Here is a 24,944-nt window from a genome sequence, read left to right as displayed (position 1 = left end):
TCTCTCTCTCTCTCTTTCTTTTCTCTCTCTCTCTCTTTCTTTTCTCTCTCTCTCTCTTTCTTTTCTCTCTCTCTTTCTTTTCTCTCTCTCTTTCTTTTCTCTCTCTCTTTCTTTTCTCTCTCTCTTTCTTTTCTCTCTCTCTTTCTTTTCTCTCTCTCTTTCTTTTCTCTCTCTCTTTCTTTTCTCTCTCCCTTTCTTTTCTCTCTCCCTTTCTTTTCTCTCTCTCTTTCTTTTCTCTCTCTCTTTCTTTTCTCTCTCTCTTTCTTTTCTCTCTCTCTTTCTTTTCTCTCTTTAATGAGCCTTTCTGAATGAAGCCTGTTCACGTCAGGGAACTTGGTGAGTGTGCAGAGGTTTGAGTTTGATTGTGTTTCCTTTGCAGCCAGTCAGAACGATTACAGAATCGACCCAAATCAGGAGCTCATTGCAATCGGTAAGGGCCAGCATTATATTTATTTTGTTGAAGGGCCGGGGTGGGGGGGATTTGGGGGAGTGGCGGGGTGGGGGAGTGATGTATTGGTAGAATCTGCTGTCACACGTCCTTTGACCAATCCTTCCTCTTTCCTGTGCCGACACCGAGTGTACGTGAGGCAGGGTCGGTGGGTCACCTGGTGTCCTCCCCTCACACCTCGGGCAGACGTTGCCTCTCTCCCTAACCCTGGTGGTTTGGTTGAGATGAGGAGTTTGCCGATTATTGAGTTCCAGAATTAGGATTTTTCTCTCTCACCTCTCCTCCAGATCCTGAGCCCGGGGAGATGCGGAGTGGAGGGGGGTGTGAGGGAGACTCCGAGGGGTTGGGGGGGGGGGGGGTCCTCCTGGGGCATTTGGAACTGGTTGGTTTTCAGAGTAGTTACGGAGATGACCTCGGCTCCCTGCGGACTCGATGCTGATGGATACACGGAGCAGGGAGTGCCCAATAGGAGGGGATCTTTCTAAAGTGGCCTGATCGCAGAAACGTTGACAGGAAGAAATGGGAACAAGTGACATAGAACAGTGTAACTTGCACCCCTGTTCTGTGAAGGAGTTGTTTGTTCTGAGATTCCAGGCACTCTTTCCCAACTTGAGGAACCTGGTACTGGAATCCCCCGTGTTCTTCTCCCACCCCCCCACCCCCCCCCCCAAACTGCGTAACGAGGGTTACCAACTCTAGTTGGACGTTATTCCTGAAGGTTTCATTACAGGGCCAGTGGTCTCCCACTGCCCGGCCCAGGCAAACATCCTTTTTTCTCCATCTCTAATATTTTGATAACTAATTAAAAGTGTTGCAAGGAAATGAAAAATATATATTTTTTAAATGACCCTATGATTTTTTTTTCCCCCTAGTTTGCTCGCAGCAGTGTTCAGGAGATTAACCTTCAATTCCTGGAGACTCCAGGACAATCCTGGAGGGTTGGTAACCCATACGTGTACCCCAGCCCTGTACCCGATAGCTAACCTGGGACAGACAGACAGACTGACCCAGGGCAGTGACTCTCTCCTAACTCCGTGTTTTGTGTTTACAGGCAGTACAAACATCCTGGGTTCATTTGTTTCGTCCTATCCAGTGACGGGGAGTTTTGGGAGGTAGGTGGTGGGGGAGGGAGGGCTGGGGCTGGGGCTTGGCGGCACGGCGAGGGGGGGTGCTGGGGCCTGGTGGTGTGGGGAAGGTGGGGGGTGGTGGTGAGGGGAGCAATGCTCTTTGAGTAATCTCTTATCCAGGGTCCTGAGCCTGATGGGGAGCATGAGGTGAGAGTCGGATTAACCTGTACACTGATGCTGATAATCCCGTGTTAGTGGTTGTATCGCAGCTGATAATTCAGCTCCCTCATTTTCTGCTGTAACTAGTTTTTAAAACTCTGTTTCCAGGACGGCAGTGAATTCCCAAACAGGCGTGTGCAGCCCTGCTGGCGGAATAGCCACTGGTGAGTCGTTCGTTTCCAAGGTTAATAGAAGCCAGTTCCTCCTCTGTATCCTCACCCATTAGACTGAAATGCTCGTTAGTTAATTTGTCCTTAACTCCCCAGCCCTGTGTAAGATGAAGTTGTCTCACACTTGCCCGCTCTCTGATTTGTGCTTTGTCAGGTGTTATCGTGCTGCTGTCTCTGGCCTTCCTCACTCCTCTCTTCTTCTACGTTCCGAAAGCAGCCCTGGCGGCTGTCATTATCTGCGCCGTCTCCACCATGTTTGATATCAGGATTGTCGTCACGCTGTGGAGAGTGAAAAGTAGGTGGACGTGATCCGAGTTAAACTCACCATCACTTGGCTTCGCCCGACGTCGGTAACTTAGTGTTTTTCTGGAGGTCTTTGGGGGAACATGGGGATGAGGGACTTCAGTTCCGTGAATAGACTGGAGAAGCTGGGGTTGTTCTCCTTAGAGCAGAGAGGGTTGAGAGGAGATTTGGTAGAAGTGTTCAAAATCATGAAGGGTTTAGATAAAGTAAATAAAGAGAAACTGTTCCCATTGGCGGAAGGGTCGAGATCCAGAGGGCACAGATTTAAGGTGATTGGCAAAAGAACCAAAGGTGACATGAGGAAAAACTTTTTTTATGCAGTGAGTAGTTATGATCTGGAATGCACTGCCTGAAAGGGTGGTGGAAGCAGATTCAATTGTGGCTTTCAAAAAGGAATTGGATAAATACTTGAAGGGAAAAAATTTGCAGGGAAATGGGACTAACTGGATTGCTCTTACAAAGAGCCGGCACGGGCGCGATGGGCCGAATGGCCTCCTTTTGTGCTGTAACCGTCCTATGATTCTATGTTCGAGATCTGTGGTGTGAAATTCTCCTATGGAAGAGAATATGAGGCCTATGATCGGCAGTTTTGTGGAGCTGTGCTTAACAGGCACAGGAACTGGAGGTTTGATGTTGAGGTGTCAGCCCTGGCTCAGTGGGCAGCACTCCCGCCTCTGGGGCAGAAGGTTGTGGGTTCAAGTCCCACTCCAGGGACCTGATCACAAAATCTAGACCGACACTCCCGGTGCAGTACCGAGGGAGTGCTGCACTGTTGGAGGTGCCGTCTTTTGGGTGAGACGTTAAACCGAGGCCTCGTCTGCCCTCTCCGGTGGATGTAATAGATCCCACGGGCACTATTTCAAAGAAGAGCAGGGGAGTTCTCTCGGGAGTCCTGGCCAATATTTATCCCTCAACCAATATCACTAAAACAGATTATCTGGTCATTATCATGTTGCTGTTTGTGGGAGCTTGCTGTGCGCAAATTGGCTGCTGCGTCCAACGGTGACTACCCTTCAAAATGTGGAGATGCCGGTGATGGACTGGGGTTGACAATTGTAAACAATTTTACAACACCAAGTTATAGTCCAGCAATTTTATTTGAAATTCACAAGCTTTCGGAGGCTTCCTCCTTCCTCAGGTGAATGTGGAAATGAAATCCTCGAACCTTTCGCATTTATAAATCACAGAACAATACCTGGTGATTACCTTGTAGGTAACACCTGTCTGTCTGCACACTGATTGCCTTGGCAACGGGCAGTTGAAAACACTCTCTGTAATCACCAGGTATTGTTCTGTGATTTATAAATGCGAAGGGTTCGAGGATTTCATTTCCTCATTCACCTGAGGAAGGAGGAAGCTTGTGAATTTCAAATAAAATTGCTGGACTATAACTTGGTGTTGTAAAATTGTTTACAATTACCCTTCAAAAAGCTGTAGAGGTTGTGAGAAATGTTGTATAAACGCAGATGGTCCTTTGTGCAGACAACTTCCTCATATGTTTATTCTCCTGTAGAGGCTTTTAGTGTCACTCACTCGCCCTCGTCTGGCAGGAGTGTGGTAGTTCGTCATCTCCATTCATTCCACCTCAAACTGAGATTTTTCATGGGTGTTCAGTTCTGTGCTATGGTGATAACCCCTTGCAGTTGAGGACTTCAATTTATCCCGTGTTTTGTTGCTTGTTCTCCCCAGAGCTGGACCTGCTGCCTTTCCTGGCATCATTCCTGGGTTGTTTTTGGGAGATCCAGTATGGAATTCTGGCTGGAATTGCTTTGTCTGGGATAATTCCACTTTTTAACATTGCCAGACCAGAGACCAAGGTAATTGTGTCTGTCTTTTATTCGTTCATGGGATGTGGGCGTTCATGGGACCAGCATTTATTGCCCATCCCTAATTGCCCTGGAGAAGGTGGTGGTGAGCCGCCTTCTTGAACCACTGCAGTCTGTGTTTAACTTCAACTGAACTGTAAAAGCGCACAGACCAGTCCATTATAGTCTGTCCTTACCATCGAACATTGAGTTTCAATGAGTTTATCAATTGACCTCCGCACCCCTGGAACATTGAGGGGAGGGGGGGTTCAGTGCCCCAGGAGAAGGGAGTGACTCCACCCTCTGCACTGGCGGACCGTGTATCCGGCAGGTTGGGGAGGAGGATGGGGCGGGGGGATTTGTACCCTGTCTGTTGAAATGCTGCTCTCCAGAAGGCAGGGCTGTAATCAGAGCGAGGTAGCAAAGCTCCTCACCAACCTAACACCTAGAGCTGATCGTGTCCCAAAAAGCAGGCAAAGCATCAATGAGAAATTGGACCTCAGCAATGACCATTTTGTGTTCGCGCTTAACCCTTTAGACTGTATAAATATGGAGATTAATGATTCGCGAGGAAGCTGAAGATGATAATCCTAATCCACTTCTATTTGTGCCCCAGATTTCTGATTACAGAACTGTTGTAGTCCAGTTACAAAGTGGTCTGAATTTCCCTGCTGTTGAGTATGTTCATGAGCTGCTGTACCGGCATGCGTTAGAAGGTAAGTGGAGGCCTCGCTGATCCTTTCTGCCTCAGCTCATCTGCTGCTGAAACCCTCGTCCATGCCTTTGTTACCTCCAGACTCGACTATTCCAAGGCTCTCTTAACCGGCCTCCCATCTTCCACCCTCCATAAACTTGAGCTCATTCAAAACTCTGCTGCCCGTATCCTAACTCGCACCAAGTCCCGTTCACCCATCACCCCTGTGCTCGCTGACCTACATTGGCTCCCCGTCCGGCAATGCCTCGATTTTTAAAAAATTCTCATCCTTGCTTTCAAATCCCTCCGTGGCCTCGCCCCTCCCTATCTCTGTAACCTCCTCCGGCCCTATAACCCTCCGAGATCTCTGCGCTCCTTCAATTCTGGCCTCTTGCACATCCCCGATTTTAATCGCTCCACCGTTGGCGGCCGTGCCTTCAAATGTCTAAGCCCGAAGCTCTGGAATTCCCTCCCTAAACCCCTCTACCTCTCTCTCTTCCTTTAAGACGCTCCTTTAAAATCTACTTCTTTTGACCAAGCTTTTGGTCACCTGTCCTAATATCTCCTTATGTGGCTCGGTGTCAGATTTTGTTTGATAAACTGCTTCTGTGAAGCGCCTTGGGGCGTTTTACTACGTTAAAGGTGCTATATAAATGCAAGTTGTTGTTGACTGGACTGATCTTGTAGCTTCTCCCCTCGGTTTAGATGCGAGGCTGGGATTTGAAGTGGCTTTGAATCAGCGAGTGTTCCTCTGTTGGGGCCCAGTGATTGTTTGGTTGCATTCAGAAATTGGTTGATCCCAAGTCTCAAAAACTGCTCTCAGTTGCTTCTTTTCCTCGTTAAAACTATAGAATCATAGAAGTTACAACATGGAAACAGGCCCTTCGGCCCAACATGTCCATGTCGCCCAGTTTATACCACTAAGCTAGTCCCAATTGCCTGCACTTGGCCCATATCCCTCCATACCCATCTTACCCATGTAACTGTCCAAATGCTTTTTAACTATCTCCCTGTTGAATTTGCCAGCATTAAATAGATAAATCTCTCTATCCTTGGGTAGTCTCATCCACACATTCCCCTCCCTCCTGAGGAAACTAAATTGCCTCTTCACCATCCCTCTTAGTTTAAGTTGATGCTTCCTGGTTACAGAAACAAGTAATTAGATCTTAGAATCGATGGACTCTTCCCTTCATTCCCCCCCCCCCCCCTCTCCCCACCAACTACCTTTCCTCCAGTCTAAACATTCCCAGCTTCCACAGTCTCTTTGTCGATCAAGCAGCCCACTTCATCGGCAACCCCCCCACCGCCGGCGCACCGTGGCTGCAGTGTGTACCATCCACAGGATGCATTGCGGCAACTCGCCAAGGCTTCTTCGACAGCACCTCTCAAACTGTCGTCGCTGGGTCACAATCCTGGAACTCCCTTCCTAACAGCACTGTGGGAGAACCTTCACCACACGGACTGCAGTGGTTCAAGGCGGCGGCTCACCACCACCTTCTCAAGGGCAATTAGGGATGGGCAATAAATGCCGGCCTCGCCAGCGATGCCCACATCCTCAATGAATTGAGAAAAAGGTCACTAACTCGCTCTGTCCGTTTAACTGCCCAACCTGTTGACCTCCCTTTGTGTGAAACCCCCACCCCCCCACCAGACATCAGTCCTACATTTCCCCTTTTCCTAGTTCTTTGCTGTAGGTGAGGACCTAAACAGCAGGGATGGAGAGGACCCTCTCCCACAGAGGACGCAATGCAGTGTGAGAGATGGAAACGAGGGGTTGGGATTTTTGGTTTGGATCCAGGCACAGTGGCTATTAGGAGTTTTTTTTTCTCTTTCTGGCTTTGTCTTGAGTCGAGGTTCGCTCACCCCTGAACTAACAGTGGGGAGGGGGAAATCCGGGGGCTTCAAATCTGGGACCTCTTTCAATGCGTTTCTCCTGCAGTTCCAACAGAATTGTGCAAAGTGGAGTTTGAACCAGCCAGACCAGGAAGGACCCAAATTCGATCCCTGAATTAGCTGATTCCAGCCAGGGAAGTGGTAGGCATTGCAATTGGCCTCGTGTTAAGGGATGCGAAGTGAGGCTCCTGCAGTCCAATAGCCTTGCCAACACTTGTTGCCGTGGCTCCTGTAGTGCATGAGGACAATGGTTCCGTGGAACCGCACTCTACCTTCGAAATGGAGGGGAGAAATTTGGCAAGGGTTTTAAAAAAACGTAATCCTGTGCTTTATGGAATAGTAACTTTTTTCTCTTTCTCCCTCTTTTTTTCTCCCTCACAGCCTCTCCTCCCCGCTCTGCGATCCTGGACTGTCTTCATGTCAGCAGCATTGACTACACAACAGTGAACGGCCTACGGGAGCTGATCCTGACATTCCAACAGAAGAATGTGTGCCTCCTGTTCTCTAATCTGCGGGTATGTGCTCAGAATACTTGTGCGTTTTCCCCCCCACCATTGGCGGCCGTGCCTTCAGCTGCCTAGGCCCCAAGCTCTCGAAATCCCTCCCTTAAACCTCTCCGCCTCTCTCTCCTTTTTTAAGACACTCCTTAAGACCTAGCTAAGCTTCTGGTCACCCGTCCTTATGTGGCTCGGTGTCGAATTTTTGTCTCGTTACGCTCCTGTGAAGCGCCTCGGGACTTTTTACTACGTTAAAAGCGCCGTGTAAATGGGATTAGACTGGAACTGAGCAGCCCACCCACCTGTGGGACGTTGTTGCATTTTTATAAAACAAAAACTTATTTCACCAGGTTTTTGGTAGAATTCGGTTGCTGTATTGAAGGGGCGATGAGTACAGCTTAAAAACAAGAGCGATTGGCGGAGGACGGGGTGGGGGGAGAAAGAAAACTGGGCTTGCAAACTTGGGTTAAGGCAAGATAAATGATGAGGTGGAAGTGGCTTCTGTATAAAATAACCTGATTGCTGGTCCACACCCAGCTCGCTACAGATTTGACCTCTTGGTTTTTTTTTTTTATTTGTACGTTAGCTGATCTCTCATGGAGTTACATAAACAAAGTCCAGACCAATTCTTCAGGTGAAGTGGGATAATTGGACCGGGACGAGACAGACATAAGATTTTTTTTAATGACATGGGAGCAGGAGTAGGCCATTCAGCCCCTCGAGCCTGCTGCGCCAGTCAATTAGATCATGGCTGATCTGCACCTCGACTCCGTTTTCCCCGCCTTTGCTCCATATCCCATGATACCCTTACCCAACAAAAATCTATCTTATCTCAGTCTTGAACGCTCCAATTGTTCCCCCCACCCCATCATCCACAGCCTTTTGGGGGAGCGAGTTCCAGATTTCTACTACCCTTTGTGAAAAAAGAAATGTTTTCCCTGCAATACAGACTGAGATGCAGCAAAACTGAGGTACTACAGCACGACTGGTGGCAGGAGGATGCAATTACAGCATGACGTTTACATAGGCAGGTTCCATTATAATTGTGGACACAGGAATTTATAATAGAACAAGTTGACACAAGTGTGACGAAGTAATGTTTTGTAAACAGGATGTGTGCACAGATGTAAGATTTTTAAAAATAAGATATAACATTTTAAGGTTCAGTTACTGTTCATAGTAACACATAACTGCATACACCCTGGTTATTGGTAACACTCTTGTCTGAGTTAGAAGGTTGTGGGTTTGAGCCCCAAGCCCAGGGGGTTTCAGCTCACTATCCAGTCTGACACACCCTAGCGCAGTCCTGAGGTAACGCTGCATTGTCGGAGGTGCCGTCCTTCAGGTAGAATCTTTAAACCAAGCTCCCGTCTGCCTCTTGTGGTGATTTGGGTGGGTGTTGAAGAGCAGCGAGCTCTCCCGGTGTCCTGGCCAACATTCCTCCCCTCAACCAACGCCACCACAAAAAAATAACATTAACCGGTCATCTTAATGCTGCTTGTGGAAAGTTGTTGGTTCAGAATGGCTACTGTCTTGACCTATATTAACAATTGCTGCTCTTAAGTTAACTCACTTGTGTGTGAAGCACTGAAATGTTTTTGGCATGGTACGGTGGATTACTTTGCTGGAGGTGAAAATAGCAAAACCTTCATTTTTTGGTATTGTCTTTCTCGCGACTCCAAAAGTACCCAGGAGACGGGTAGAGTAACAGGTCTCTCTTTCTCACTTAGCCTGAGATTCTGTCGATCCTGAATTCAGCAGAGATTGAAGGACTGAGACACTTTGACAGCACTGAGACTGCACTCCATCATCTACCTGGTAACCACTTGCTTCCTTTTGGGGATTGTCCAACTCCTGTGCTGCTGGAGAGGGGCTGGTTTGTAGAGAGAGACCCTCGCAACGTGGAGAAATTGGCACAAAGGGCTGTCCTGCCACAGGGCACGGCTGCCTTTTATCATGGCACTAAGCTGTAGGTGGTCGGGAGTTTGCCAGGGTGGGTTTGTTCCTTCCAGTCGAGGTGCGAGGGTGGGAACTAGATTTTCTTTATGTTCCCCCTTTATATTGGGGTGCGGTGAATTTAATATCAACCAATAGATAAGCTCTAAAGGCGGTTTATACCTTGCAACATCTTCAGCTTTAAGTGAGGGAAATCTGAGAATATTTCAAAAAGGCTTCTTAAACCAGAAAATATCCTTCTATCTTTGTTTAGAAATTCTTCCCTTTTTTTCCCCCCACCTTCCCTTTTTTCCAACAAGATGGTGACTTATGATGTGGGGTACAACCCACAGGCACCTCACCCTCTTGCAGTAGCACTCTGTCATGGTTATTCCTTATGCAGGAGCCTGGACAATGAGTGTCTGCCTGTGGAGGGCCATCGCTGCCAAAACCCAATCCTGTCCTCCCCTCATCTCCTTAGCCCGAGGGCACTAAGGCCAGTTTTAGTCTCCCTAATTCAGCAGAGACCACAGAGTGAACCTGCGTCCTTCTGGTCCTGTCTTTTGTACCATACGGCGTGGGCAGTGGCTCAGTGGGTAACACACTCTCGCCTCTGAGTCAGAAGGTCATGGGTTCATGTCCCCACTCCGGAGACTGGAGCACAAAATCCAGGCGGACACTCCACGCGTAGTACTGAGGCAGTGCTGCACTGTCGGAGGTGCCACCTTTCGGATGATTTAAACCGAGGACCCGTCTATTTCGAAGACGAGCAGGGGGGGTTCTCCCCGGTGTCCTGGCCAATGTTTATCCCTCAACTAACCAACATCACTAAAAACAAGATTATCTGGTCATTATCACATTGCTGTTTGTGGGACCTTGCTGTGTACAAATTGGCTGCCGTGTTTCCTACATTACAACAGTGAATACACTTCAAAAGTACTTCATTGGCTGTAAAGCACTTTGGGATGTCCTGAGGTGGTGAAAGGCGCTATATAAATGAAGTCTTTCTTTCACGCCACATGGTGCAGGTTACCCATCAAGCCACCAGGGGGGGCTTCTCCCTTTACTGCCTTCCTCTGCTTCCTTAAAATCTGTTCTATTTCTACAATACATTTGAGCTTCTAAACTTTTAAATTTTTCATATTGTTTTCAAATGGACTTAACAATGTCGGCAGTGGCATCACATCAAGAGGGCAAAATGAAGTAAAATAAATTTTAAACATTATTATTTGATAGAATGTGGCTGAAATCAGAGGTTTACAAAGCAGTGAACCATCTGTGTCTTGGCTGGTTAAAAATCATAGAATGATACAGCACAGAAGGAGGCCATTTGGTCCATCCTGCCTGTGCTGGCTCTCTGAAAGAGCTATCCAATTACCCCCACTCCCCTGCTCTTTCCCCATAGCCCTGCACATTTTTCCCCTTCAAGTATTTATCCAATTTCTTTTTGAAAGTTACTATTGAATCTGCTTCCACCGCCCTTTCAGGCAGCGCATTCCAGATCATAACTCGCTGTGTTAAAAAAAAAATTCTCTTCATCTCCCTTCTGGTTCTTTTGCCGATTACCTTAAATCTGTGTCCTCTGGTTACCGACCCTTCTGCCACTGGAAACAGTTTCTCCTTATTTACTCTATCAAAACCCTTCATGATTTTGAACACCTCTATCAAATCTCCCCTTAATCTTCTCTGCTCTAAGGAGAACAACCCCAGCTTCTCTAGTCTCGCCACTTAACTGAAGACCCGCATCCCTGGTACCGTTCTAGTAAATCTCCTCTGCACCCTTTCCAAGGCCTTGACATCCTTCCTAAAGTGTGGTGCCCAGAATTGGACACAATACTCCAGTCGGGGCCTAACCAGTGATTTATAACTATTTAGTATAACTTCCTTCTGGATTCTGCCAGAGGTACAAACCAAAATGTATGATTATGTAACTTTTTTTCTTTTCCCCCCCCCACCACCCTCAGAAGACGACCACCCACAAGACCTGGACGAGAGTGAGAAATCTCTACTTAACACGAATGAGAGATTTTACTCATAGCACTACCTGGCTGGCTACTCCACAGAACAGTTCGGTCCCGTTTAACAGTTGAACAATACGTTCCCGAGCTCGGATGAGAGACTTGTTTCTTCAGCGAGGATTGCCGTTACCCCGTCCGCTTGGATCAAGTGAGGAGAGCAGGCCCTCGTTGATTGATTTATCACCGGTATTGATCTAACTGACCCCCAAATGGCTTGGAGCTCCCTGTCAAAAGGGGACCAGATATAAAATCTCCTCGTTCAATTAGCTTTTGTTTCCTTACGTCTTCCCAACCTCCCTTGTCCAGTCTCTTCACTCTTTATTGTGATTTATTTTTCCTTTCTTTAAATGTTAACTCATTGGGTTGTCTAATTCCTTTGTGTGTTTTTATACTTTTTATATGGTATTTAGCACTAATCACTTTAAAGAATAATTAAACAGGAGCCTTTGTCCAGTGTCTGGCTTCTGAGCCATTAGTTACCAGCCCCGGATACAGGCACTGCCGTTCCTGCAGTTGTCGGGTATTGATGAATGGCTTTGCCTTTGGGAGGATGGGCTAGTGGAGGAAAGTTGCAACAAACACCCACTGTTAGAACGGGATAGGTGAACCCAAGGGTCTGAGATTCCACTCTGGTCTGTTGGAGAGGCTATTACCCCTGGTCGGGGGAACAGATGATTGGGCATTGTATTGTGCTGCTATCTGCAAACCCTGTGTGTTTTCCATACATAGTACAGCGCAGTTTGCCTGTGTACTTCCAAGTTTGCATAATGAGTCTGAATCCTTTTGCTATTTGGTTTGGATTTGGCTTTTTTTGGTCCTCATCTTATTTTGCTGTTTAAATCACCATAAACACAATCGTACAAGTGTGAGTTTGCAAGCCTGCACTTTTTTGTTGCACATTGCAATGGTTTACCTCCCACACCCCACCCACTCCCGCGAGTACAATCGTCCCACTGGGTTGGCGTGAGGTCAGCACTGTTCGGGTTGAAGTTCAAATCTGATGTTCGCTGAGGGACGAATTGCTCGCCCAACACTTGGTGAATAATTGAGGATTCAGTGAAGGTACCAGAGCGACTGTCACTTGGGAAAGAGTAATGCAGGCACTAGAATTATTAGCTTGCTTTTTTGTTTTTGCGAAGGTTAGCAACCATTCTCAACATGAACACTTTGCACCGGTTTGTGTATCAGCTAAAGGTCTCTACTCTGTAAATAATATTTAACTTAACATTGCGTCCCGAAGGAGATGTTTGTCGACTGCAAGTTGAAATATTTCACTGATTAAGCAAATTTTAATTGTTCGAAAATTTTACTGATGAAAATAGCCAGTTGACGTACTAAATAGTCAAATCTTAAACCTGTGGCCAGGACCCTTATCAAATTATTTTTTTTAAAACCATGCACGCTCAAGGTATTTTTGCAAAGGAAAATAGGTGGATGTTTTGCATCGCACAAATTCATTATTTGCACAGGAGAAACTTGCCACAGAACAGGAACTTCAGCTAGTCACCTTTTTAAATACTGCCCAACCTTCTCAAACCGCCTCTCCTCATTAAGTGATCTCAAGTAAAAGTGTGAGAGTGACTCTGGTCCCCAGTAACTCAACAAATGTTTTATTGTCGCAGTTGATTAAAACTACTTTTTGAAAGTACTCCTGGTGTTTCTGGTGTATTTGCAATCGGGGTGGTGGGTAGCTGACTCTACCTTTACTCCTTTTGTTCTCTGAAAGTTTCCCTTCACTTTTTGTGCACTGCACGTCAATGTGTATTTTTAATGTTGTTTGTGGGAGAGGAGAGGTACAAGAAAGCTCCGTTCCGTTTGAAGGAATTGAAAGACGCAGGAGCCTGCCTAGGATTCTTTGCTCTGAAACTAAATGTTCAACACTACGAGATCAGAGGTCGTCTTGTGGAGGCAGAGGGCATGGCTGAGGTACGAAATGAATACTTTACATCCGCCCTCACTAAAGAGGATGCTGCCATTGTAGCAGTAAAGGAGGAGTTAGTAGTGATACGGGATAGGATTAAAAATAGATAAAGAGGAGATACTTTTTTTTTAAAAAAAAATTTAAAAATTGGCAGTACTTAAAGTAGATAAGTGACCCGGTCCAGATGGGATGCATCCTAGATTACTGAGGGAAGTAAAGCTGGAAATTGTGGAGGCTCTGGCCACAATCTTCCGATCTTCCCTAGATATGGGAACGGTGCCAGAGGACTGGGGGATTGCAAATGTTACACCCTTGTTCAAGAAAGGGGAGAGGGATAAACCCAGCAATTACAGGCCAGTCAGCCTAACTGTGGAGGTGGGGAAACTTTTTGGAGACAATAATCTGGGACAAAATTAATTGGCACTTGGAAAAGTCTGGGCTAATAAATGAAAGTCAGCACGGATTTTTTAAAGGAAAATTGTGTTTGACTAACTTGATTGAGTTCTTTGAAGTAACGGAGAGGGTTGATGAGGGCAGTGCGGTTGATGTTTTGTATATGGACTTTCAAAGGGCATTTGATAAAGTACCAATTATAGACTTGTTAATAAAATTAAAGCCCATGGGATTAAAGGGACAGTGGCAGTGTGGATACAGAATTGGCAGGGGTACAGAGAGCAGAGAGTAGTGGTGGCGGTTGTTTTTCAGACTGGAGGGAAGTTTACAGTGGTGTACCCCAGGGGTCAGTATTGGGGCCACTGCTCTTTCTGATATATATTAATGACCTGGACTTGGGTATAGAGAGTCTAATTTCAAAGTTCGCAGATGACACAAAACGCGGAAATGTAGTAAACAATGTGGAGGATAGTAACAGACCTCAGGAGGAGATAGATGGGCAGACACATAGCAGATGAAATTTAACTCAGAGAAGTGTGAAGTGATGCATTGTGGTAAGAAGAATGAGGAGAGGCAATATAAACTAAATGGTACAATTTTAAAGGGAGTGCAGGAACAGAGAGACCTGGGGGGGTATATGTACACAAATCTTTGAAGGTGACAGGACCAGTTGAGAAGGCTGTTTTAAAAAAAGCTTATGGGATCCTGGGCTTTATTAATAGGGGCATAGAGTACAAAAGCAAGAAAGTTATGCTGAACCTTTATAAAACACTGGTTAGGCCTCAGCTGGAATATGGTGTTCAATTCTGAGCACCATACTTTGGGAAGGATGTCAAGGCCTTGAGAGGGTGCAGAAGAGATTTATTAGAATGGTACCAGGGATGAGGGACTTCAGTTACATGGAAAACCTGGGGTTGTTCTCCTTAGAACAGAGAAGGTTAAGAGGAGATTTGATAGAAAATCATGAAGGGTTTTGATAGAGTAAATAAGGAGAAACTGTTTCCAGTGGCGAATGGATGGTGACCAGAGGACACACATTTAAGGTGATCGGCAAAAAAGCCAGAGGTGACATGAGAAAACATTTTTTTACGCAGCGAGTTGTAATCATCTGGAATGCACTGCCTGAAAGGGCGGTGGAAGCAGGTTCAATAGTAACTTTCAAAAGGGAATTAGATAAATACTTGAAGGGAAAACATTTACAGGGCTATGGGGAAAGAGCAGGGGAATGGGACTAATTGGATAGCTCTTTCAAAGAGCCAGGACAGGCATGATGGGCCGAATGGCCTCCTGTGCTGTGCCTACTATGATACGCCCATGATAATAACTTTGTCCAAAGTGCTATTTGTGGAAGTCTAGCATATGAACTGTTTGTCTAATATAAAAGGCAAGAAACTTGATTAAAAAGAATGGAACTTGCTACCACATGGAGTGGTTGAGGCGAATAGCATAGATGCCTTTAAGGGGAAGCTAGATAAGTACATGAGGGGGAACGGAATAGAAGGGTGTGGTGATAGGGTTAGATGAAGTCGGGAGGGAGGAGGTGTGTATGAAGCATGGACCAGTTGGGCCGAGTGCCCTGTCTGTGCTATAAATTCTGTGTAATTTACCAGTCCTCCCCGGTGTCTCCATTTCCCAGTAAATGCTCTTAGAAAGAATGAAGGACATGTTTTGGAACACGTATCTGCTATTTGTAGTTCACTGTATTAATCCTAGCTCTTTTCTCCCTTTTATCTTTTCCCCACAGTGATCTTCACAAATGTATTTGACCACATCTGCCAGCTCAGATGCTGTTTGAGTTTTCTGTTTTTTCTCTATCCAAGCTGCCTGCGACTGGTGAGCTTGAGCTCAATAAATGTATTTCCTGTGAGGCTGAGATTTGGACCTGGCTGTTAGTTGAATGTGGGAGATGTGCAGGATCAGGCTCTGGATCATGTCTCATTCACTTACTCTTCTAACATTTATATAAAAAAAAATCTGGTCATTTATCTCATTGCTGTTTATGGGATCTTGCTGTGCACAAATTGGCAGCTGTTTGACTATATGCCAACAGTGACCACACTTCACTGCCTGTGAAGTGCTTTGGGACATCCTGAGGTGGTAAAGGGGGCTATATAAATTCAAGTTAAGATACAGATCAGCCATGAGCTAATTGAATGGCAGAACAGGCTTGAGGGTCTGAATGGCCTATTCCTGTTCCTGTGTTGCTACTGAGGGGGAGGACGGAGATCTTGCTCTGATGGTATAGCTCAGATCAGAAACTGAGTAGGGGATTGCTAATACAAACCTGTGTCCCATCAGTTCACAGTACCTTATTCATCCGTGTTACAACACTTGTTGCCCATAGCGGCCCCATCTGTTTTATAGTTTCCTAATTAAAGTGAAGTCTGGAAGGGCTGCTGGGAGGGTGCATGGGAGGGAGGGAAGAAATGAGAAAGAAAGAGCAGCTACTCCCAGTTGGTGCAGGGTAAAGGCTGAGGTCCATCATTATTCTACAGTACAATGTCCCAGTGGCTGTAAAGTTCCTTAAACTCTATGACCAAAATACAATTTTAGGAATAATTCCCAGTGATTGAGGCTATGGGAAGACATAGACTAATGTTACAATGCAAATTTTAATAAGAGGAAGTATAGAATGTCCTTATTGGAGTAGCTGTGGTTTATTGAATGTACAAGAAAGCTCTCTAGGTGCCTAAGCTGTAAACTGGGATCACACAAATCTTGTGTCACATTTAGCTGGACTGGACAATGATTCAATTCTGCCGTTTGTAAGCCGGAAATATTTTGACGCAATTGTACATTTTAAATCGACCCCAGTTTTCGTTCTTCAAGACTCTGTTGAGGTCACAGAACAGTCAGTTTGAATCACTCAGTCCTCAGCTCAGGACCCTCTCACCATGTCCTGCTCTTGAATGCAGTCTGTAATTTACCACTGCCCTTACAGGGACGGTGATGTTCTCCTTCACACCGCTCCCCTGCTGGTGGGCAGGTTTCCAACCATCATATCCCACCTCAGTCCATCTCTGGGCTCTCGTAAATACGTTCTCAATGGACCCGGGCAGAGAGGGTGGGGAGTTTATTGTGTCTCTGAGCTGCTTCGAGGCAGTTGTTTCCCCTTACAATGTGAGCGAAGCCACTTCAGGACGTCCTCCAGCCCTCTGCCATCCCGTGAACTAACCTCCAGCACGCTGAGGCGCTGCTTGGCACAGGCAATGATGTCATCCATCCTGAACAGGCTTTTCATTTCCACAAGGGACATGTGGCAGGGCAGGTCACTGGAAGTAAGATATACTGTAATTATTTCTGTCCCTTTGTATTGTAATAAGATGTTGATCTTCACTAAGGAAGCTGTTACCTTTCATCTTTAATCTCACCTTATCTTCCTTCAATCCCAACTGTCTAGAAGCTATGTGATAGCTTACCCTCTAGCCATTTCATGTTTGTGAGGGATGTTGCATGGAATTACACAGAACATACAGCACAGAAACAGGCCATTCAGCCCAACTGGTTTATGCTCCACACGAGCCTCTACCTACCCCTCTTCATCGCACCTGCTTAATGGCACTTTTTGCACCAGCTATAGGTACAAGTGCTGCACAAGTCAGATGCAGATTACAGCCTGCTTTACTCTGCCCAATAATGTATCTGAGCCCCAAACCTCAGGACAACACCCATTACTGAACTGTTGCGAGATTTCCATTTCCCAAACCACCCGACCTTGTAGCTTGTCTGACTGAGACTAGCCAGATGGGGAGCAACTGTGCCCAGGACTACCACAAGAAATTAGGGTTTAAAAGGAATCAAACCTGTTCTATTTAGTGTCCTTAGCAGAGAGGAGAAACAATCACAGTAGCAGTCAAACATTGGACCAGGGCTACTGCACCGTCATGCAGCCTACATAATTTTTTCTTTCCAACAAACATTTTTTTCCTTGTATTCAACCAGGAAGATAACTGCAAAACAAACACACAGCCCCACAGCCACCCCCCCACCACCCCATTTGAGGGAAGAAGGAGAAATAAACTGTTAACCAGACTGCTAGGGCCTGTACTTACACTTTGTTGAAGAGAATTAGGACTGAAGTTTGCTGCAGTTGTTCAGCTGCAAGAACGGAGAGAAGCTGAATACAGGATGAGGAAATCTGAGTGGGATTGGCAGCGTCAATCATAAACTAGGAGGAAAAATTCAGCTTTCAGAGGCAGAGTAAAACTAGAATTAGTGCATCACTCGAGAACTTTGTGGAGCTGTATCTTATCTCACGCGGTGTTAGGACAGGCCTGATCTCGGCTGAGCTGTCATGGGGAAACGTCCAAGTATAGGGTACGTGTTTCCTCTAGGGAAAAGTGGAGGGCACCCAGCTCATGTGCACTGCTGAAGCTCTGGTTATAAAGTAGTTATTGACACTGGCCTGGCAGCAAGTTTCCTGCCTGCCCTCAGGCAGAGTATTGTGTGTGCTGTAGGGAGGCCATGCAGGAGGAAACTAATATCCCATCCCCTACAAAAAAAAAGTGCCATGTTATGGACATTAAAGAAATAAATGTCACTGTCAGAATCCATGTTAAAATTAAACTAGTTAATTAACTGAATGCAAGAGATTTTCTTTTTCTGTCCTGCACCTGCTAGCACTGAAGTTGCTAAACAAAATATAAAAGCACAGTAACAATTTCCAGGCAACAATAGACCTTTGGTCCACTTTGTCTACCCGGCCAGTTTTGTTGTGTTTTCTGTATGTTGACAGTCAACTAGCTGGGGGAGTTCAAATCTGCCAATACTCACGATCACGGCCTCACATTCTCCATAGTAACTTGGCCAGATAGGCCCCATGCAGCCTCCTAGCTCTCGAATGGTAATCTTCCTTTTATTAACAGCGATATCAGTTAAATTAGTTCCTACCTGCAGGCAGAGCAGATAGTTTTTTTTAAAAAATCAATGTCAAACACCTACTGAACATGGTGAGATTTTGTTCTAAGATATAGTTGGAAGTGCTAATAATTAACTTCACAATAAAAGTTACATAGAATTTACAGCACAGAAACAGGCCATTCGGCCCAACTGGTCTATGCCGGTATTTAATAAAGTTGCATTATTCTCATTGTGTCACTTACATTCTCAGACTCGTTGCAGCTTCTTACTGTAACTCAATCTTTCCCGGAGCCTCAGAACTGTACAACTCCTTGACTTCCAGTCCTCCCTCCTGCAACTTATTCCCAAGCTTTTAAAACCCAAGTATAGTGTCACCTCTTCCTGATTTACCTTGTCCTTTATTCTGCTCTATTCAACATTGCTGGTGCCTTGTACTATGGTCTTTGGCCCTTTGACCTAGGTTTCCCCAATAATAAAAAATACAGAATGTGCATACGTTAATTGTATTGAGCATGCCTGAGCTGGCCACATCATCTCTTCCCACACCGTTAGGAGTCGAGATCAGGCAGATGGCATGAAGGACACCGGCACTCAGCTAAAACGACCTTGATGACGCCATAATGTTGCTGTGAGGCCATATTGGAGTGAACCACAGGCATCGGCTGGGGATGCATCACCTTCCGTGAGTAAGAATTTTACAGCCTGAGCCACCTATTATTTCACATGATGAAATAACTTTTTTTTAATATGATGTAGCAACCCTAGCGAGAAAAGCATCTCATGTCAATTCATTAAAAAAATCAATAAACTGGGACTAAAGAGAATTTTCCTTTACACAGATGAAAGATATACATCCCTAGAGGAAAAAGAACAATACTTAAACTCAGGCTTTTCTTAAGAGGCAAACAGGGCTTTGGCCACGACACTAGTGTCAGCTTGACTCAATTGGTAGCACTTAAAATCAGGAGGTTGTGGGTTCAAACCCCACTATTGACTTCAGCACATAAGCTAGGCTGATGTAACACTTGATGAGAGAGTGCTGCATTTTTGGAGGTGCTGTCTTTGGGATGAGATGTTAAACCAAAGCCCTGTTTGCCTCTTGAGAAAAGCAGGGAGTCTTAGCCAACAATCCTTTCTCACCCAACACCACCAAAATCTGATTCGTGCAGTTGCTGCTTGGACCTTGATGTTCACAAATTGGCCGCCGCCCCGGCCTACATAACACCAATGATTGCACTTTGGAAGTAATCCAATGGTTGTGAAGTGCGCTTTGAGTCAATAGGCTGTGTACAAATCCAAGTTCTTTCTTTTTACTCTACAGTAAAATGACTTTTATATTTAAAAAGAAAACATACAGAACTAAAAATGGCTGAGGTGTGACTGAGTAGTAACTGTGGGCTCCCTGCTTTACAAAACTGAGAACAAGATAAAGGGCTGACGGACTCGGCCTTCAGTTTTCCAGCCAACGTACCAGTTAAAGTACTGAGTCGAATCGTGGCCTCTAAATGACCTTTTTAGTGTACAGGTAAGAGCCAAAAAAGCAAGCCTGTTAGACCAGATCTTGGTCAGCACTGCCTGATATCAACTTATTCAAGTTTTGCTTTAGAGGTCAATGTTGCAAAGGGATGTTTGTATTGGGAACAGAATATTTTTACACCCATTGTCAGTATCAAACACTCCCAAGTGTCTGCCCTAACGATGGATCTAACCCTAAACTGAACACAGCACCACTTACTGCACCGACGTGAGCTGCCATTCCCCATGCGGCTTCTCTGAGCGAGACTGCAAAGTGTGAGCCTTGGTTCAGTGGCAGCACTCTCACTTCTGAGTCACAAGCTCCACTCCAGACACTTGCACACATAATCTAGACTGGCGCTGCACTGTCGGAGGTGCCATCTTTCAGATGAGACTTTAAACCGAGAGCAGGGGACCATTTATCCCTCAACCAACATTACTAAAGCAGATTATGTGGCCATTTATCTCATTGCTGTTTCTGCACAAATTGGCTACAGTGTTTCCCAACATTACAACAGGACAGCATTTCAAAAGTACTTAATTGGCTGTGAAATGCTTTGGGACATCCTGAGAAACATGGGAACAGGAGTAGGCCATTCAGCCCCTCGAGCCTGTTCTGCCACATGAAAGGTGCTATATATTTCTTCGAAATCATAGCCAATTTTGTACTGGAGACTCATCTGTTAGAAACTTATTTCATGCAAGACCCTTACAGGCAGTAGACAGCAAAGACTTTTGTCCCAATCAACAGTATTGCCAACACTTATGATTTACTCATGAGTCTTGCGATCTGTAGGTTAACGCTTGTACTTCATGTGGGAAATTTAAACATTGAATGCTACATTTAAATTTCCCCATGCAGTAGAGGTATGTGTAAAAAAAAAAATTCCATAAATCACAACTGTTGGCAATACTGTGCCAGATTGGGATTGTTCTGAACCTAGAGGTGAAAGGGCGGTGTGCGTTAATCCAATCCACCATCCAAACCCTTGCTTTGGATGTTATAAGGATTACCATTAGTAATATGTAAAGCTTTGATGCAAGTCTGCTACTGAACACATTCAGCCAGTCTGAGTATACCGTTGGGAGTGTAGGCGGGGGCTCTCCTAGTTCATCAAGGCTTTCTTTCAAACTTATCTGTGCATATCTGTCAAGGATCCAGAAGTCCAAAATATCTCTATTTAAAATGAGATAACCATAAATTCACACATCACATTCTGCAGATACTGATAGAAATCATAGAAAGGTTACAGCACGGAAGGAGGCCATTCGGCCCATCGAGTCCGCGCCGGCTCTATGCAAGAGCAATCCAGCTGGTTCCACTCCCCTGCCCTATCCCCATAGCCCTGCAAATTTTTTTCCTTTCAAGTACTTATCCAGTTCCCTTTTGAAGGCCACGATTGAATCTGCCTCCACCACCCCCTCGGGCAGCGCATTCCAGATCCCAACCACTCGCTGTGTAAAAAGGTTTTTCCTCATGTCATCTTTGATTCTTTTGCCAATCACCTTAAATCTATGTCCTCTGGTCCTTGACCCTTCTGCCAATGGGGACAGTTTCTCTCTATCTACTCTGTCTAGGCCCTCCATGATTTTGAATACCTCTATCAAATCTCCTCGCAACCGTCTCTGTTCCAAGGAGAACAACCCCAGCTTCTCCAGTGTATCCACGTAACTAAAGTCCCTCATCCCTGGAATCATTCTAGTAAATCTCTTCTGCACCCTCTCTAAGGCCTTCACATCTTTCCGAAAGTGCAGTGCCAAGAACTGGACACAATACTCCAGTTGTGGCTGAACCAGTGTTTTATAAAGGTTCATCATGACTGCCATACTTTTGTAATCTATGTCTCTATTTATAAAGTCAGGATCCCGTATGCTCTTTTAACCATTTTCTCAACCTGTCCTGCCACCTTGAACGATTTGTGCACATATATTCCCAGATCTCTCTAGTCCTGTACCCCTTTTAGAATTGTGCTCTCTAGTTTATATTGCCTCTCCTCGTTCTTCCTACCAAAATGTATCACTTCGCATTTTTCTGTGTTAAATTTCATCTGCCACATGTCCACCCATGCTACCAGCCTGTCTATATCCTCTTGAAGTCTATCACTATCCTCCTCACTGTTTACCACCCTTCCAAGTTTTGTGTCATCTGCAAATTTTGAAAATGTGCCCTGTACACCCAAGTCCAAGTCATTAATATATATCAAGTCCCAGCACTGACCCCTGGGGTGTTCCCACTGTACATTTCCCTCCAGTCCAAAAAAACAACTGTTCACCACTGCTCTCTGTTTCCTGTCCCTTCGCCAATTCTGTATCCATGATGCTACTGCCCCCTTTATTTCAAGGGCCGCAATCTTGATGATAAGTCTACTGTGCGGCACTTTATCAAACGCCTTTTGAAAGTCGATATCCACTACATCAACTGCATTGCCCTCATCTACCCTCTCTGTTACCTCATCAAAAAACTCTATCGGGTTAGTTAAACATGATTTGCCTTTAACAAATCCGTGCTGGCTTTCCCTAATTAATCCACCCTCATCCAAGTGACTGTTAATTCTGTCCTGGATTATCATTTCTAAAAGTTTCCCCACCACTGAGGTTAAACTATAGGCCTATAGTTGCTGGGTTTATCCTTACACCCTTTTTTGATCAAGTGTGTAACATTTGCAATTCTCCAGTCTTCTGGCACCACCCCCGTGTCCACAGATGTTTGCAAGATTATGGCCAGTACCTCCGCAATTTCCAACCTTACTTCCCTCAGCAACCTAGGATGCATCCCATCCGGACCGGGTGACTTGTCTACTTTAAGTACAGCTAGCCTTTCAAGTACCTCTTCTTTATCAATTTTTAGCCCATCCAGTATCTCAACTATATCTTCCTTTACTGAGACTGTGGCGTCATCTTCTTCCTTGGTACAGACAGATGCAAAGTACTCATTTAGTATCTCAGCCATCCCCTCTGCCTCCATGAGAAGATCTCCTTTATGGTCCCTAATTGGCCCCACCCCTCCTCTTACTACTCATTTACTGTTTACATGCCTGTAGAAGACTTTTGGATTCCCTTTTATGTTGGCCACCAGTCTATTCTCATACTCTCTCTTTGCCCCTCTTATTTCCTTTTTCACTTCCCCTCTGAACTTTCTATATTCTGCCTGGTTCTCACTTGTGTTATCAACCTGACATCTGTCATATGCCCCTTTTTTCCATTTCATCTTACTCACTATCTCTTTTGTCATCCAGGGAGCTCTGGCTTTAGTTGCCCTACCTTTCAGCCTCGTGGAAATGTGCCTAGACTGTACCCGAACCATCTCCTCCTTAAAGGCCACCCACTGTTCAATTACAGTTTTGCCTGACAATCTTTGATTCCAATTTATCCGGGCCAGATCTGTTCTCATCCCACTGAAATTGGCCATCCTCCAATTGAGTATTTTTACTTTAGAGTGGTCAGAGTCCTTTTCACATCTGTGATGTTTTTGAATATTCAAAGCTTGAAAATGATTTCTCCTTTGTTTAAAACTGGTGTTACTTGCACCATTTTTAACATTTTATTGACTCTTGTTCCAACTGATCCTGTTTTTTATTGTCCTCTACAGCCTCTGGCCAGTACAGTCCTATTATTTAGCTCTCTATGCCATCTACCACCCCACCCTGGCAGGTGATGTCCACCCAGCCCTCCACCAATGCTGCACCATGAAACAACTACTAAGACATATGAAAGCAACCTGGAAAAAAAAAACCTTCATTTCTACTATCTACAGGCCCCTCGAGCCTGCTCCGCCATTCAATAAGATCATCGCTGATCTTCGACCTCAACTCCACTTTCCCGCTCGATCCCCATATCCCTTGATTCCCTTAGTGTCCAAAAATCTATCGATCTCAGCCTTGAATATACTCAACGACTCAGCATCCACAACCCTCTGGGCTGGAGAATTCCAAAGATTCACCACCCTCTGCGTGAAAAAATTCCTCCTCATCTCAGTCCCAAATCGGCCACCCCTTATCCTGAGACTATGCCCCTTAGTTCTAGACTATCCAGCCAGGGAAAACAGCCTTTCTGCAACTACCCTGTCAAGCCCTCTAAGAATTTTATACGTTTCAATGAGATCACCTCTCATTCTTCTAAACTCCGGAGAATATAGGCCCATTCTACTCAATCTCTCCTCATAGGACAACCCTCTCATCCCAGCAATCAATCTAGAACTGATTCTCCTAAATAATTCAGCACAGTTTGTCTGACTGCTTTGGGTCATATTTATGGATCAGGTCCTTGTGAGTGGCCCCTATAGCCCAGCAGATTTATCCAGTAAATAGCTGAGCCAGGCAGACCAGAGAGGTCCCTGGTTCAACCTCTAGTCTGTGTTGAGTTAGCCAATGCCAGCCAGGGCTGCAATAGAGGTACTACAATTTTTAAAACTGTGCAATTTTAATAAGTTTACAATCTGAATAAGTGCAGAAAACTTTTATCGCGAAGAGTAATATGTTACTTTCATCACTATGACATTTTTACAATGCAGTGATGTAAATAAATTACATAAATTATAGTGCTGAATAACCACTTTAAAATAAAGGCAGTGCCCTTTCCAATAATAGAGAATATATATTCTAACTGTTAATATATATAAACAGTTTAAAATTACATAATTTGCAAAGTATTTAAAAACCATAGTTTGTGTGGTGTCTAAAATCAGATTGAATGGTATTTAAAATTACAGTTTGAATGGTATTTAAAATCACAATTTTCAAGGTATTTAAAAATTATAGGAATCACACTCCGATTGAATGGTATTTAAATGCACACACAGGGATTGTGTGGTCACGCACAATGTGCACGGTATTTGAAATCATACAGCCTCCGTGCTATTTACAGAAAGGATATTGTACAATCTCTTGAGCAGCAAAGTTTTGCCCACACCAGTTGCTCCCAGCAGCAGACACATGGAGAGGGCCTCGGGGGTGAGGCTGGCTGACTGAGCCCCAGGATTAGGAAGGATGAATAACAAACGCTAGTGGAAGGTGTCCGTCCCGCTCGTCAATTCTTCCAATGCAAATAAATAAGAGTTGAACCGGTGTTGACATCGATACCGAGAGGCGGTGAAACGACCGCAGCTGCTCAGGCGGTTGCCTAGCAACAAGAGACGGGGCCCTCGCCTTGACTGCGCCACAACAACGGCTGCTCGATCTGACGTCATAAAGCCGCGCCCTTCCCTGCC

The 24,944-nt window shown here is 45.2% G+C and overlaps 2 protein-coding genes across 6 annotated transcripts in view; one reads left to right on the top strand and one right to left on the bottom strand.

Annotated features, from left to right (window-relative positions):
• The window catches only part of slc26a11 (solute carrier family 26 member 11), a 28,887-nt gene extending 16,190 nt beyond the window's left edge, over positions 1–12,697 (top strand). The window contains exons 9-17 of one of the 2 annotated variants that reach the window (XM_068003949.1): positions 380–430; positions 1,500–1,560; positions 1,843–1,898; positions 2,059–2,199; positions 3,897–4,024; positions 4,629–4,728; positions 6,981–7,114; positions 8,827–8,914; positions 10,999–12,697. In XM_068003949.1, coding sequence (XP_067860050.1) covers positions 380–430; positions 1,500–1,560; positions 1,843–1,898; positions 2,059–2,199; positions 3,897–4,024; positions 4,629–4,728; positions 6,981–7,114; positions 8,827–8,914; positions 10,999–11,069 — 830 coding nt within the window. In that variant the 3' untranslated portion in view covers positions 11,070–12,697. Of the gene's footprint in view, positions 1–379; positions 431–1,499; positions 1,561–1,842; positions 1,899–2,058; positions 2,200–3,896; positions 4,025–4,628; positions 4,729–6,980; positions 7,115–8,826; positions 8,915–10,995 lie in introns of both variants that reach the window. The other variant, XM_068003948.1, reaches the window with a different exon arrangement.
• A 3,304-nt stretch (positions 12,698–16,001) lies between these two features.
• Positions 16,002–24,914, bottom strand: arl16 (ADP-ribosylation factor-like 16). Of its 4 annotated transcripts, none has more exons than XM_068003952.1 (5): positions 24,611–24,914; positions 20,753–20,877; positions 18,137–18,253; positions 17,416–17,531; positions 16,002–16,635 (listed from the first exon to the last, which is right to left on the bottom strand). In XM_068003952.1, exons 1-5 carry the CDS (start codon positions 24,669–24,671, stop codon positions 16,437–16,439), a joined length of 618 nt encoding a protein of 205 aa, XP_067860053.1. In that variant the 5' UTR covers positions 24,672–24,914; the 3' UTR covers positions 16,002–16,436. The 4 variants fall into 4 exon arrangements, with proteins under 4 accessions (XP_067860053.1, XP_067860054.1, XP_067860056.1 ...); XM_068003953.1 differs by having other exon boundaries at positions 20,819–20,877; positions 24,611–24,913; XM_068003955.1 differs by lacking the exon at positions 18,137–18,253.
• Positions 24,915–24,944: the final 30 nt, after the last annotated feature.

Source organism: Heptranchias perlo, chromosome 23 (genome assembly GCF_035084215.1).
Source record: "Heptranchias perlo isolate sHepPer1 chromosome 23, sHepPer1.hap1, whole genome shotgun sequence".
NCBI lineage: Eukaryota > Metazoa > Chordata > Chondrichthyes > Hexanchiformes > Hexanchidae > Heptranchias > Heptranchias perlo.
This window is presented reverse-complemented; position numbering and strand designations above follow the sequence as displayed.

Coding starts and splice junctions, on each gene's coding strand:
- arl16 (XM_068003952.1), bottom strand. CDS start 24,671: ATGTGTCTGCTGCTGGGAGCAACTGGTGTGGGCAAAACTTTGCTGCTC. Junction 17,532..18,136: donor GAGAATGTGAGGCCGTGATC/GTGAGTATTGGC, acceptor TTTTCCTCCTAG/TTTATGATTGACGCTGCCAA. Junction 16,636..17,415: donor CTAATTCTCTTCAACAAAGT/GTAAGTACAGGC, acceptor TCTTACTTCCAG/TGACCTGCCCTGCCACATGT.